This window comes from Anser cygnoides, chromosome 2 (assembly GCF_040182565.1).
Source record: "Anser cygnoides isolate HZ-2024a breed goose chromosome 2, Taihu_goose_T2T_genome, whole genome shotgun sequence".
Classification (NCBI taxonomy): Eukaryota; Metazoa; Chordata; class Aves; order Anseriformes; family Anatidae; genus Anser; species Anser cygnoides.
In genome coordinates this window covers 159,630,031-159,641,533 of record NC_089874.1, presented here as the reverse complement: position 1 = coordinate 159,641,533, position 11,503 = coordinate 159,630,031, and the positions used below count along the sequence as shown (strand labels likewise).

The following is an 11,503-nucleotide window of genomic DNA, read 5'->3' as shown; positions in this document are numbered from 1 at the left end:
ACCTAAGAAAATGCATTAATATCAGAGCAGAGCCTTGGCTCCCAAGACAGTGTTTTCATTAGCTGCAAAGTACAGATAACATTTTTTGTCTGTTGCCTATTCACATTTTGAGAGCCAAATATTCCCTTCAACCAGGAGCACCTGAGTGCTCCGTACCCCACTTTTTTTTCGGTGATTTGTGCACTAATCTTTTCTCTCCTTGAAAACTTAACCCAAACCCATGCCTACTTCTAATGGGGGGAAGTTTCCACAATCTGAGCTATGTTCTTTTTGCATCACTCTATTTTTGTGCCACCACCGATGTTTTCCTGCGACGGGAGCCTGCAGCAAAGCCCTTGCTATGAAACTTTTACCTTTTGGGATACGATAGAGAAGGGAACCTGAAGGGAAATGTCTTCTTTGCTGGCCACATGGAGGCACGGAGAACCCGGGCACAGCCAAGCCAAAACGCAGATGAGGTCAAAAGGATGCACACAAGTGCCAAAGCTGTCCCCTCTCACTGCCAGTACCACTGCTGGAACAGGATATTTGGTCAGGAAGAAAGCCCCCTTCTCATCCCCAGTGGGATTCCCCAAATCTGTGGTGCGATGTGAGATTCCCCATCCACCTCCTCTACCACGAGCAGCTGCTGCCTCACCCCTGAGGTTGCTCTTGAGTTTTATGGGAGCTAATCGCAGCAAAGGATGTGTCCAGCTGGGATGCAGAAGGGTCTGGCCACGAGAAGGATTTTATAGGACCCCTGGTTCCTGATCTGGCTCCAGCACCCTCCCAAGGAAGGATTTCTCCACACCTCCCTGGGCTGTGCTCAGTAATTAGACTGATTCCAGATGTTGCCCAGCGAGGGGTTCTGAAGGAGGAAAAGAGGTGGTTCATTGTTTGGTTTTTTTTTTTCAGAAAAAGGTAGAAGTTTGTTTTCTGGCAGCTGGACTTCATTCGAACAGCCTGGCGGAAAGTTACATCGGTTTTAAAGACAGACTTGATCACAAAGAGATCTTGTATGAACTACAAAAAAAAAGGAAAAGGAAAAGGAAAAGGAAAGAGAAAGAGAAAGAGAAAGAGACAAAGAAAAAAAGAAAAAGAAAAAGAAAAAGAAAAAGAAAAAGAAAAAGAAAAAGAAAAAGAAAAAGAAAAAGAAAAAGAAAAAGAAAAAGAAAAAGAAAAAGAAAAAGAAAGAGAAAGAGAAAGAGAAAGAGAAAGAGAAAGAGAAAGAGAAAGAGAAAGAGAAAGAGAAAGAGAAAGAGAAAAAGAAAAAGAAAAAGAAAAAGAAAAAGAAAAAGAAAAAGAAAAAGAAAAAGAAAAAGAAAAAGAAAAAGAAAAAGAAAAAGAAAAAGAAAAAGAAAGAGAAAGAGACAAAGAAAGAGAAAGAGACAAAGAAAAGAAAAAGAAAAAGAAAAAGAAAGAGAAAAAGAAAAAGAAAAAGAAAGAGAAAGAGAAAGAGAAAAAGAAAGAGAAAGAGAAAAAGAAAGAGACAAAGAAAAAGAAAAAGAAAAAGAAAAAGAAAAAGAAAAAGAAAAAGAAAAAGAAAAAGAAAAAGAAAAAGAAAAAGAAAAAGAAAAAGAAAAAGAAAAAGAAAAAGAAAAAGAAAAAGAAAAAGAAAAAGAAAAAGAAAAAGAAAAAGAAAGAGACAAAGAAAAAGAAAAAGAAAAAGAAAAAGAAAAAGAAAGAGAAAGAGAAAGAGAAAAAGAAAAAGAAAAAGAAAAAGAAAAAGAAAAAGAAAAAGAAAAAAAAAGAAAAAGAAAAAGAAAAAGAAAAAGAAAAAGAAAAAGAAAAAGAAAAAGAAAAAGAAAAAGAAAAAGAAAAAGAAACACTGGGGAAATAAACTTTTTATAAAACTCTTTCAAATGGCCATCCTAGTAGAGGAAATAAAGAAAAGGCAAAGCTCGCGTTGTCTGAAGGAGATCCATCCATCATTGTCCAGCACGGGCATGCTACGAGAGGTGGGTGCAGGTGGGGAGGAAAGGAGGAGGTGAGCTCCTGCTGGACCAGGGAGCTGAGACTCAGACACCTTGCCTGGTGTACGGTGTTATCATAAAGACAGGGCTAATTAGCTAGGAAGAAACAATTTAGGGAGTAGAGAGTTGAAAGTTGGGCCACTTACCTGAAGCCTCATATCAACGCGTTAATCAGGAGGAGACAGCACTGAATAGGATGACTGAAAATTAGGATTTTTGCTAGAAACCCTGAAAAGAAGCTGGAACGGGGTAAGACCTGGGAGATTTCCTTCCTCCGGACACGGCTGAGGAAGACTATCCTTCCCACCACAGCTGGGATGGCAGCGTCCCACCTGAGCTATTGCTGCGAGCACGGAAGCTCCCCCCTATTTTGTGTCCTTCTGCCCCCACCGTGAACAATTCCCCGCTGCTGATGCCCTGCATTGGCTCTCTGGTGGCTTCTGGCCAGGTCCTGGGGGACATTTGGTGCTTCTGGTTACGAGCTGATGTGTGAGATGAAGAAACATCGCACGTGGTCCACGCCGAGCCATCCGTCAGACCTCCTGTCCCTGCTTGCCACCTTTCTCGAGGATCTTCTTTGGGATTTGTCTGAGCGGTGTTACGGGGGGCTGGCCCCATCACGGTTACAATTTCTGGCTTCACTGTCCTCTGCGGAGGTTGGGGCGGAGGGGGGTGAGTTTTCCTCTCCAGGTTCCTTCCCTCCTGCCTCCCCCTTGCACAGGAACCTGAGCAAAAAGCCGGGAGCCTACCAGGAGAGGAAATGCTTTGAAAATGAGATCTCCTACTTCTGTGCAGCGGAACGGGCTATTTTAGGACCAGCTTGCGTTGGAGGTGCGGGATGGGATGCGATTCCTGCAGCTGCCAAAGGAAACGCTGCTGTACCCGAAGCACCCCGGGTGCATTTAGCAACACCGCTTACAAAAGTCAGCCCCGAGCAGCTCCCGCAGAAATCCCACCCATTTTCCGCCTGAGATTCAGCGATTTCCCCATCCAGCTGTAGCTCCCCAGCCTTTTACAAGCCCTCAGAGAATCAAAGGCACTCTGGAAGCAGCTACAGCACGTCACAGCCCTGCTGGGTCTCACCAGGGACGCTGCTGCTGAAATCTTTGGTTCTTCCATTTTCTCCTAGGCGATGCGCAGAGCCCTGCAGCTTGCTACCTGTGGATTTATGGCCCTTCAGCAGAATTCGAACAGGAAGCTGCCGTCTCTATTCTCGCCGAGATTTACAGCTGGTTCCGCCTAGAAACGGGCCCCTTTTCTTTTTTTTAATTGAGTGATCTGTCTTCGGGGGAAATATTTTATTTCGGGTCGGGTGTTTCAAGGTCTTTGGCTGTGTCACTGCCACTTTATTTAGCTGCCCTGTCGTAGCAGCCTCGTGTACTATCTGTGGCAACCTTCATGGCTCATACCTTCATCTTTCATTTTATGCGTCTCCGTGATTCTTCCCAAGCTGCCTCCGAGACCGAAGCATGGCCCTAAATTAGGACTTAGCTACGTGGGAGGCTTTTCCAGAGATTTTGGGATAATTCCTCTCCCTGGAAAAGCTTCCTGCAGAATATATGTCCACGGGTGGGCGTTACAGCTGTCATAGCTCACTGTGCTGTTGTGCCACCGTAAATAAGTACGAGCACCAGCTCCGAAAAAGTCCTTGGCTATAACTGAAGAAAGATCAGTGTGTGCCCACATCCAGCAATCAAATATATGTGAGGCTTTATAGGGGATGGGATGGGATGGGATGGGATGGGATGGGATGGGATGGGATGGGATGGGATGGGATGGGATGGGATGGGATGGGATGGGATTTTTTTTTTAATGCAGCTGCACAATATACGCGATTGCTGACATTGGAAGACTGTCCTCAGCGCTTGTTCCTCTGTTTCAAAAATAAATAACAAGGCTGAGCAGTTCAGGGACAAGCGGCATTCTTACAGCGATGAACAAAAGAAGAACTAAAAGAAGGATTGGAGCCGTTTATCTGGGAAGGACAAAATGCAATATAGCAAATAATGAACGGCCTAGGACGTGTGGATTGAGCACCTGTTTTCCCTTTCATACAGTAAAAGAGCAAAATGTCATTGAAAGAGATGAGAAAGAGAAAATTATAATTTTACAGCAGAGGCACTTGCTCGGTGTAACTACAAACCATGGAGCTCTGGAGTTTGCTTAAAACCCAAAAGAGAGAAAACTTGGTACAGGAACAGGAACATCTATAGATACCACAGGAGGGAGATAAACACTTCAGTACCCATTATATATAGGGGATTGATATTATTCCATCAGGGAAAGGAGAGCTCAGGGCTTGTTTGCACCCTGTACAGATGTCTCCACCACTAAACCCCCTCCGAAGCAAGCCGCCCCACCGAACGGCCATGCAGCCACCCCTGTAGTGAAGTCTGTGTTCCCAAGGGATAGCACCAGCACTGAAGGCAAAGGAGCTGCCTCTGATTTCCCAAAATATATCACATCTGCCTTTTGTGCCGGTTTTCAGCGCGGTGGCGCACACTAGGGCTACTGTTCAGAAACATCTGCCAGTTCAGCAAGGGAAAAATATTATATCTGAAGGAGCTGCGATGCGGTGAACTTTCCTGGTTGCCCTGGAAACACTGGGATGCTGAAGGCTCGGGGCAGCTTTGTCCGAGGGCTTTGCGTGGCACCAGGAGCCTCGGCCACGGCAGCGCTCGCCGAGACGCCGACACGAGCATCGATCTCAGCCAGCAGCTGCAGGGCGGGTCAGCTTGCTCTCCTTCCTGGGATTAATATCAGCTCTTGGCCAGCCCGGTCCTTTCGAGCCGAGTTTCCTCAGCTCGAATGCGCATCTGTGGCGTGCGGCAGCTGCTCCTGGCTTTGAGATGCTCGTTGCCCCAGGTGGGTGCAGACACGGCGTCTTGTTTGCCTTGACGAAGCGGCAGAGGGAGCTCAGGCAGTTCAAACATCCCTGGAAGAAATCTAGCAGTGATTTGGGACTTCTGGCTGCAGTATCACACGTTGCTACCAGCACACAGCTGTTCTCCAGTTGCATAGCACGACGGAGCCAGCCCGACTATTCTTCTTAGCTCTATTACCATTTTTTTTACCGATATTCTCAGCTGCATGGCCTCAGTGCTATGTAAAGCTGAGAAACTGCAAATTTTACAGTTTTCAGTAGGATTTACATGTGCTCAGTGCCCATCGGACCAGGACCCTGCTTCGTCCTGCTCTGTAAGGCGCTATTTTGTGGCCAAGTTTCTCCCTCAATGCCAAGGTTTTAAAAGACTCGAATAAAAATGTTATTTTGCAAGCAGGATCTAAATCCCCGGATTACGAAGCATTCTAGGAATGGATGGGAGTGTCTTCCTGCAGAGCTCGTGGTGGCTCTGCTGTGACATTTTGCTGATGAGCACACGCCAGAATTTCATGATCTAAACACAAGAGCTAAGTCCTCACACAAGACCAAGATCCAAACACAAGCTTTGGGCCAGATTTTTGTTTCCCCACTCCATCCAACCCAAAGCGGGCTTCCTAGTTGTTCCCTCAGTAACCAGTATGTATGTCTGAAATGAATTTAAGATTTTTATGTATGAGGCAAACAAATTGAGATTAGAACAGGTTCCAGCAATGGCCAGTGCCTACCTGATTTAGGGGAAAACGGCACAGAATTTCCTCCTTTTATATTAAGTCTTTTACATACATGGAAGTCTGTGTCTACGGGTGAGAAATCCTGAAACTCGCAGCTGTGCTGCAGGTTTATCATCTGGGTAGGGAACGAGGCAAATATGGTTAAGGGAACAGGATGAAAAATACCTGCTCCTGAAGATTTCTTTCCAATTTTAATCAATAAAAGGCACAACGGTGGAAAAGTTAGTATTTATATTTAACGTCCAAGTTCATAGCTCTACAAATTAGAAACTTCTTTTCAGGGAGCACACCTCACAGTCAGGCTGAATGGCTGAAAGGAGTTGCATTTGTGGACACGGTCCATGCCTGGTCTTTCATGCCCTTGAATATGCAGGGAATGGAAACATCAAGGCGTTATTTCTCCTACTAGTTGGAAATAACTCAGCCCTAATGTTGAATCAATTCGTAGAATAAACCCTGTGCATAGCTGCTGAGTGAATCAATGTGAGGAGACAGTGAACTGAAAACCCTCTGCAAATAGTTAGAAAAAAATAAAAAATAGCTTGCAGCTGTCCTTTTTTGATATCCCGGAAAAGTCTGGGCCTAAAAGTGAGTTGGTTGCCCAGGTCCCATCTAGGTTAACAAATTCATAGAGAAGCAAATGAGGAGAGACTGTGGGAAAAGGGACAAAGGAAAGAAATTGAAATTAAAGAGGAAAGGTGATGGAGGTAAGATGGGTGGTCGTAGGTAAGCAGCAGCGTGGATGGGTGAGGGGGAAGAGTCAAAAGAGGAAACCATTCACAATGGGAGAGTAGGAAAACGAAGTGGGATGGGGTTAAGGGCAGCAGGTAGAGTAGAGGGAAAGCTCAGCCTCTTTCTTGCTGCTCCAAGGTGGGAGCACCAGCAGGGAGAGCTGCCGTTCATCAAAACCCTTTAGCATAACCCTAGAAACCACCAGTCTCTCCTTGCCCTTAATCTGTTTTATTGGGACATTTTTCCTCCTTTTTCCTTTTATTGAAAAAAAAAAAAACAGCAATTAGCAATAACCTTGCTTGCAGCTTGCCGATCCTTAGAAGCTCAGGTGGAGGCAAGGGCAGCACTGGTGTGCTGGGTGAGGTGCTGAGCAGACGTGTTAGCCCTGAGTCCTGTCCCTGCCAAACTCTTGTAGGTGCTGCCTAATCCTGATCACTCGCTGGGCTCTGCTGCCCTGCAGCTGCAGTGCCAGCGCCGACAGCCACCGAAATAGTGGGGAAGAAGAGACAAACGAATGCCAGCTGCACAAAAAGTGTGCAGCTAAACACGGGGGCATTGTGCGAAACAAGGAGCTGGGAAAGACGAGGCATGGAGAAGACAAGTGAGAGCTGAGGATCGATGTGTCACAGACACTAGGTTGCCATCGAGCTGCTCCCTCGATGCACGCTCATCAAAATGCCACTCCATAAAGGGGATGCTTTTTGGCCTTCCACTTCTCTCTGACTGGTAAGCTGCTAAATGCCAGGAGGCTCCAGATGCATGACCATATCCCTCTTCCCTAGAGCATGGACAACACACCCAATCCTGCATCTGGGCTGGGGGAAAAAAAATAAATAAATAACATGAAGTGGAGATGGATGAGCAATAGGGTTAATAAATAAATAAAATAAATTGGATGAGCAATAGGGTTAAGAGATTTGTAATTGACAATACAGTGAAAATACAGTATTTGCCTGTTGCTTCTTCCCCTGTTGCTGTATTTCAAGGATCTACAAGATTTTTTTTCCAGCTCTCATCCAAGTTCTCCTCAGATGCAGATTCACACTGCAGTTTCTGCTGCATGGTCCAAGAGTGTGTCCCTTAAGGTTGCTCTCGCTGCATGTTTGTGCTCCTGTTCATCCTTGTGCAGGTCCAGAGCTTTACGCTGGGGCTTTCTGTCTTATATATAGGTCTTTTGGGGGCTTCATTTTTGCCCATTGAAACTATAAGATCTGAAATAAAGCTAATAATTTGGGAGGTGAGTCCTTCTTCTCCCACTGCTGCTCAGTATATTCATGCAATGGATGCACCAAGCATCCCTACGCAGCTGCTATCCTGTCCGTGGCCGGGTGCTTTTAGAGCCTTTTATCTCCATGATCTCCTCTTCTTTTTTTCTCTCATCTGCTGGATGGAGGTAATGAAGATTTAAGTACGACGTGCAAACCCATCTGTCCTGGCAGAGCGGCTGGAGCTGTGCAGAGCTGAGGATCTTTGTGAGCAGCTCCATGGGTGGTTCCGCCTGGGGCCAAATGGATTCCATATGCGAGGTCATCTGTCATGCAGAAGGCACCGTCCTTATCCCTGAGAAATCCTTTTCCTCTCCTGAAATACAGTGAGTACACTGTCACTTAACCCAGCATGCTGTTTTGCCATGAAGGTGTTAGCATGGAGCAATTCTTTGGTAATTTCTAAAAGTACAATGGCTTTATATATATATATATATATATATATATATAGTCTGTAGACAGCTAGTGATGCCATTTTACTGATTTTATTCTTGCTGTAGTCTCTTCATGCAGGTGATTCCAGTGCCCGGATACCTTTGAGGAACCTCATCTTGGGTGAGGTGAGTAGTCTGCAATGAAGCTACTCCATGCCTGAGCTTTTAATTGTAGGCTCAGACCATTACACAAGGAGGAACAAGTTTCCACTCCGCATATCTGGTGGTTTCTCCACCCCGTTTCTCATCTATGCCTATAGCTGGGGGCTAACTCATCCGGATTTTTCTTACCAGCCAGTTTTCCAGTTCTGATTTCTACTGTTCTGTAGCAGCAGATGTTCAGATTCTGAATATTTTCCAAAGCTACCCAATTATTAGTAGGTATAATTAACACCCGAATCCTTAATCCATAAGCCTGGTTTAGGCTGGATCCAGTCCTACTGTGCTTACAAAATAAAACCTCAATATGAACATCACATCTTTAAAGAGCAAAAAGCATCCTAGCTCCCAGTCCTACCCTGTACTTGTACAATACAGAAAGCAAGAAGCATTACTACAAGGTGTAGCTGTTTGCCATAACTGTAGTACAACCTACTACTCACAAACTCTACAGATTTATTAGCACCTAATTAATTACCGAGACATGTGTCTAAGCTCCTATGTTCAGGAAAGTGATTAATGTTACTCAGAGCTACCAGTTTGTGGGTCATTGTCTGCAAGTCTGTAAGCAGGTTGTGGCAGTTCGACGAGATGCACGTTTCCTGTAGCTGACAATGGATTATTCACATAGGATGTGCGGCGTAATCGAGCTGAGGCTGGGGAAGCAAACATACCTTCTGGAATGTGCCCAGTTTGAGTCACACACTTCGGAAAAGATAAAGTTGCATAATTCAGGGATATTTTCATGCATTTGTACTGCAAATATTACAATCGTGTTCTGATGAAATACAGCACAATAGGAACAGTCTCGGTTCTTACTAGGATGTAGTTAAATAAATGAGAAGTGCAGATCAGTTTTTGGGTGGTTTCAGTTACGAGGCTATTTCAAGAAACCCATGAGGATTTCTCTAAACCGTGCAGCTGCAATGTGTGCAGGCAAACAGGATGCTGTTCTATCACCAAAGGAATAACAAACAATTCCAAAAGAGGGGGTAATTTGGTTAAATATAGCACTTGAAATAATACGCTAAGAACTCATGGGTTTCGTGATAATTCTACCTTTTTTTTTTTTTTTTTCAGTGGATAATAGCAAAATCCTTACACGGGTAATGACTGCAAATGGTGTTCCTGCAAGAGAAGAAAAGTTGGAGATAACAACCGAAGAACAGCGAGGCAAGCTCTAGGAAATAAGATAGAGAAAAAAGCAACTGAATGCCTGAGGTCATTGCTTCGTCTACATCCGAGGCCAGATCCTTGAGGTCTTACGTGCACAGCGACGCTGAAAAAAATTGTGCAATATTCCCTATCCACTGTGAATGTATTTCAGGTTCTGGCGACTGTCCGAGCATGAGCTCATGCCCTGATTTACGGCAGCCCAAGGACCAGGCTCTGCCGTCTGTAGGTACCCTTCCCCATCAGCAGCCAAAAAGGACACCTAAGGAAGAGGATGAGAATTGGACAGAGGTGTGAGGTACTTGTTTCAAAGTTTTCCAAAGCCACACAAGCTTTCGGTTCCCACCACACGCTGTGGCAGGAAGTCCCAAAGTTTAACCACAGGTGTGAAGAGTCACTTCCTTCTGTTTGCTTTGAGCTCGTCCTCTCCTACTTCAACTTGCTACTTCCTTACTCTTTTATTGGAGAAAAACAAGGAAAAATGAAGCTCTCATCACCTGCTCCGTGATATTCATGATGCCGTAGATTTCTCCTGGGCATCTCTCAGATTGAAGAGGTGGACCAGGTTGGTTCTTCCGTATATTAAACAGTTGCATTCTGCTATCCTCCTTGTTACTCTCCTCTGAAACCTTTTAGCTCTTTAATTTCCCTTTTAAATAAGAGGACGGGAGCTGCACATAGGATTCAAAAGGATAGGATTCAAGCTCAAAGGGATCCACAGGTATATGCAGCTGCACAACAACAATCTTCATCCCCTTCCTGACAGTTCCTAACATTTAATTTGCTTTAATAACTGCTGCTAAATATTTAGCAGGCATTTTCACAGAACAACTAGCGCAGCCCCATGTTCTCCCTCCTGGCTGGCAGTGCCCAGCTCAGGGCCATCACTTCACCGGTGAGTTGAGGGCTTCTTTCCCCTTGTGCATCATCCCATTGCTCTGTCACTGAGAGCCATCGAGTCCTTCTGCAGCTCTTCACAGCCTGTCCTCACCCTTGGCACTGGGATTAGCGTGTCGTCAGTGCTTTGTCACTTCACTCTTCACTCCTTTCCAGCCGTGTATGAGCGTGCTGATCAGGGGACACCACTGCTGATCAGCCCGTACCATGAGACCCGACCATGGGCTCCCCCTCTCTGTTTTCTAGGTTTTAATCCTGGTTTTATTCATTCAGGGCCCTTCCCTTTTATGCCTTGACATTCCTTAAAAGCCTTTGATGAGAGACGCTGTCCGCAGCCGTTAGGAAATAAAAGCTGGTTATATCAACAGGATATCCTTTATCCAGAGGCTTGTTGACACCTTCAGAGGACTCCAGTGGGCCCACATGGCAGGACTTCCCTTTATAAATGCCAGGTTGACTCTTCCACAGCACGTCACATTTATCCATTTGTCCACTAATTCGTTTTTTTAATGCTCGTTCCTATGAAGCAGCAGCACAGCACCAATCTGCAGGCAGCTTCCCACGCCACTGGAAGACCTGAGACCTGGCGTTAATCTAAAAGAATCATAAAATCACAGAACATCCCGAGCTGGAAGGACCCACAAGGATCATCAAGTCCAACTCCTCAGTCCACAAAGGACCACCCAAAAAAATCAGACCATGACCAAGACTTGGACAAAGGCTCTCTGGCTGGATCTCGGTTTTCCAGACTGTGACTTTCAGGTGTGGGAAAAGAAGGAGCTGGGGTCTTTTCCCCAGAATTTCCTCCTAGTGTTTGCTGTTGGTTTGGGTCAGATGCACAAGCGGGCTCATGACACTCAGCACAGCATCATTGCCCTGTGGCAGGATTTTTCTACCTACCACAAAACGTTACAAACAAAGTTCCCTGCTCCAGCCACTCCTCTTGGCAAGATGAGCACCGGTCTCCCTTCGGTTACATCTCCGAGGGGCAGGAAATTCCTCTTTCTCACCATATCCCCCCAAAATCCTGGGGGTGGGAGCCCTGCCAAACAAGGGGAGGAAGAACCAGACAAGTAAGTTGCTGCCAGCTTTGTCAGTCCCCGAGGGAAAGAGGTTATTTAGTGCGTGCTGCAATGATCCTGTGCAGTGAATCAGGAACAGGTTTATAGCCTCCAGGCAACCCAAACTTCCCCTCCCTTCTGAGAGGAAAATTCACAAAGGGGAGAATCCAGCTTCTTCGTATAATCCAGCATGAATTATTTCCTGATCCTTTAAA

The 11,503-nt window shown here is 45.5% G+C and overlaps 1 protein-coding gene across 1 annotated transcript; it reads left to right on the top strand.

Annotated features, from left to right (window-relative positions):
• Positions 1–410: 410 nt before the first annotated feature.
• LOC106043707 (RNA-binding protein 25-like) lies at positions 411–11,166 on the top strand. Its single transcript, XM_066991261.1, has 4 exons — positions 411–416; positions 817–7,025; positions 7,693–8,124; positions 9,238–11,166. The coding sequence occupies exons 1-2, from the start codon at positions 411–413 to the stop codon at positions 1,828–1,830; spliced, it is 1,020 nt and encodes a 339-aa protein (XP_066847362.1). The 3' UTR covers positions 1,831–7,025; positions 7,693–8,124; positions 9,238–11,166.
• The last annotated feature ends 337 nt before the right edge of the window (positions 11,167–11,503 follow it).